At 39.3% G+C, this 1,171-nt stretch overlaps 1 protein-coding gene and 1 long non-coding RNA gene across 3 annotated transcripts in view; one reads left to right on the plus strand and one right to left on the minus strand.

Annotated features, from left to right (window-relative positions):
- The window catches only part of LOC116690551 (fucolectin-5), a 7,077-nt gene extending 6,756 nt beyond the window's left edge, over positions 1–321 (minus strand). For both annotated transcript variants that reach the window (XM_032517608.1, XM_032517607.1), the window contains exon 1: positions 233–321. In XM_032517608.1, the coding sequence (XP_032373499.1) occupies positions 233–306 (74 nt within the window). In that variant the 5' untranslated portion in view covers positions 307–321. The remainder of the gene's footprint in view (positions 1–232) is intronic.
- LOC116690572 (uncharacterized) overlaps positions 1–1,171 on the plus strand; it is a 9,337-nt gene that overhangs the window by 8,100 nt on the left and 66 nt on the right. The gene's annotated exons all lie outside the window — the stretch shown is intronic.

The following is a 1,171-nucleotide window of genomic DNA, read 5'->3' on the forward strand; positions in this document are numbered from 1 at the left end:
AGTGGAGAAAGGAGAAATTGCAAAGATAGAGTAAAAGTATTCAGTTGCGGTTGAATTTCACAATTAGGATTATGGTTTAAATGATTGCAGCTATTATTTCCTTCATCCTGCAGATCTATACGTTATTTGTAAAGTAATATGTTCTCAAGCAGCAAAAAGCAAGTTAAGACAGCAGGATACACATGAACTTATGTACTAGATGATCTAATGCTCAAAAGAAATTAAATGTTACCTCGAGACCTCGACAGTCTGATGAGAAAAAAGCCTCCTAAACTGAGCTATTCTTTTGCCCTTTATATGCATCATTTTCTTCACCTCTAATTCAGTCAGACCATGTCCAACCAATCATCAGAATTCAGATCACATTCATCTTCAACACTTACCCAATCACAACCCATTGGTTAACTCCCATGGACTTGATTTTACTTCCCCGACTTGAGTTTAATTTCAGAGGTTATTTAAGTACATGCAGTAAGTATGCCAAAGATCACTTAATTCAGATACTGTGTAGAAGCAGGGGCGTAGCATTTTCTATTGACCCGTCCCTGGATCTACAGCTATTCATTCTAGCAACCTTTTGGACCCTCCTAACATTAAGGCCCTGGGTACTCCATCCCCCTTTTTCTCCCCAGTCCAATGCCCTTGTATAGAAGTATCATGTTTGGTGGATAAACATTAGCCCAACCTCAACCAGTTGTGATGGGTTTAGCCCATGCATGGAAAGTTACCAACACACCGGTAGTCACAGGAAACGAATGAGAAAAACAGAACTCCATAGGGCCGTTTCACATTGTACGCAGTATGTGCTCCGCTCGCCACTAGGTTGTGTCTTATTTTGTTTTTATTTCTAAATAAAATGTTGCATTTCAACAATGCGTAATTTCATCAAACCCATAAGTAAGAGGTGTGCAGTTATTGCGGTTGGGTATGAAGCTGTGTAACTATGTCACGTAGAGAATGTACAATGTCCATTACACTATACTTACAGAGGGAACTGTTAAACATGGACACCAATTGTTTTAAGAGATGCCAAATGCACCAAACTGGGAAAAAAAATGGAACATAGTGATACTGACTGTATATCAGTGGAGACACGTCCATGTTGATTTCACATAGCTAGACTTAGACTTATTAGACGTCTCTTTATTGATCCTTTTGGGATGACTCCCGC

Source organism: Etheostoma spectabile, chromosome 6 (assembly GCF_008692095.1).
Source record: "Etheostoma spectabile isolate EspeVRDwgs_2016 chromosome 6, UIUC_Espe_1.0, whole genome shotgun sequence".
Classification (NCBI taxonomy): domain Eukaryota; kingdom Metazoa; phylum Chordata; class Actinopteri; order Perciformes; family Percidae; genus Etheostoma; species Etheostoma spectabile.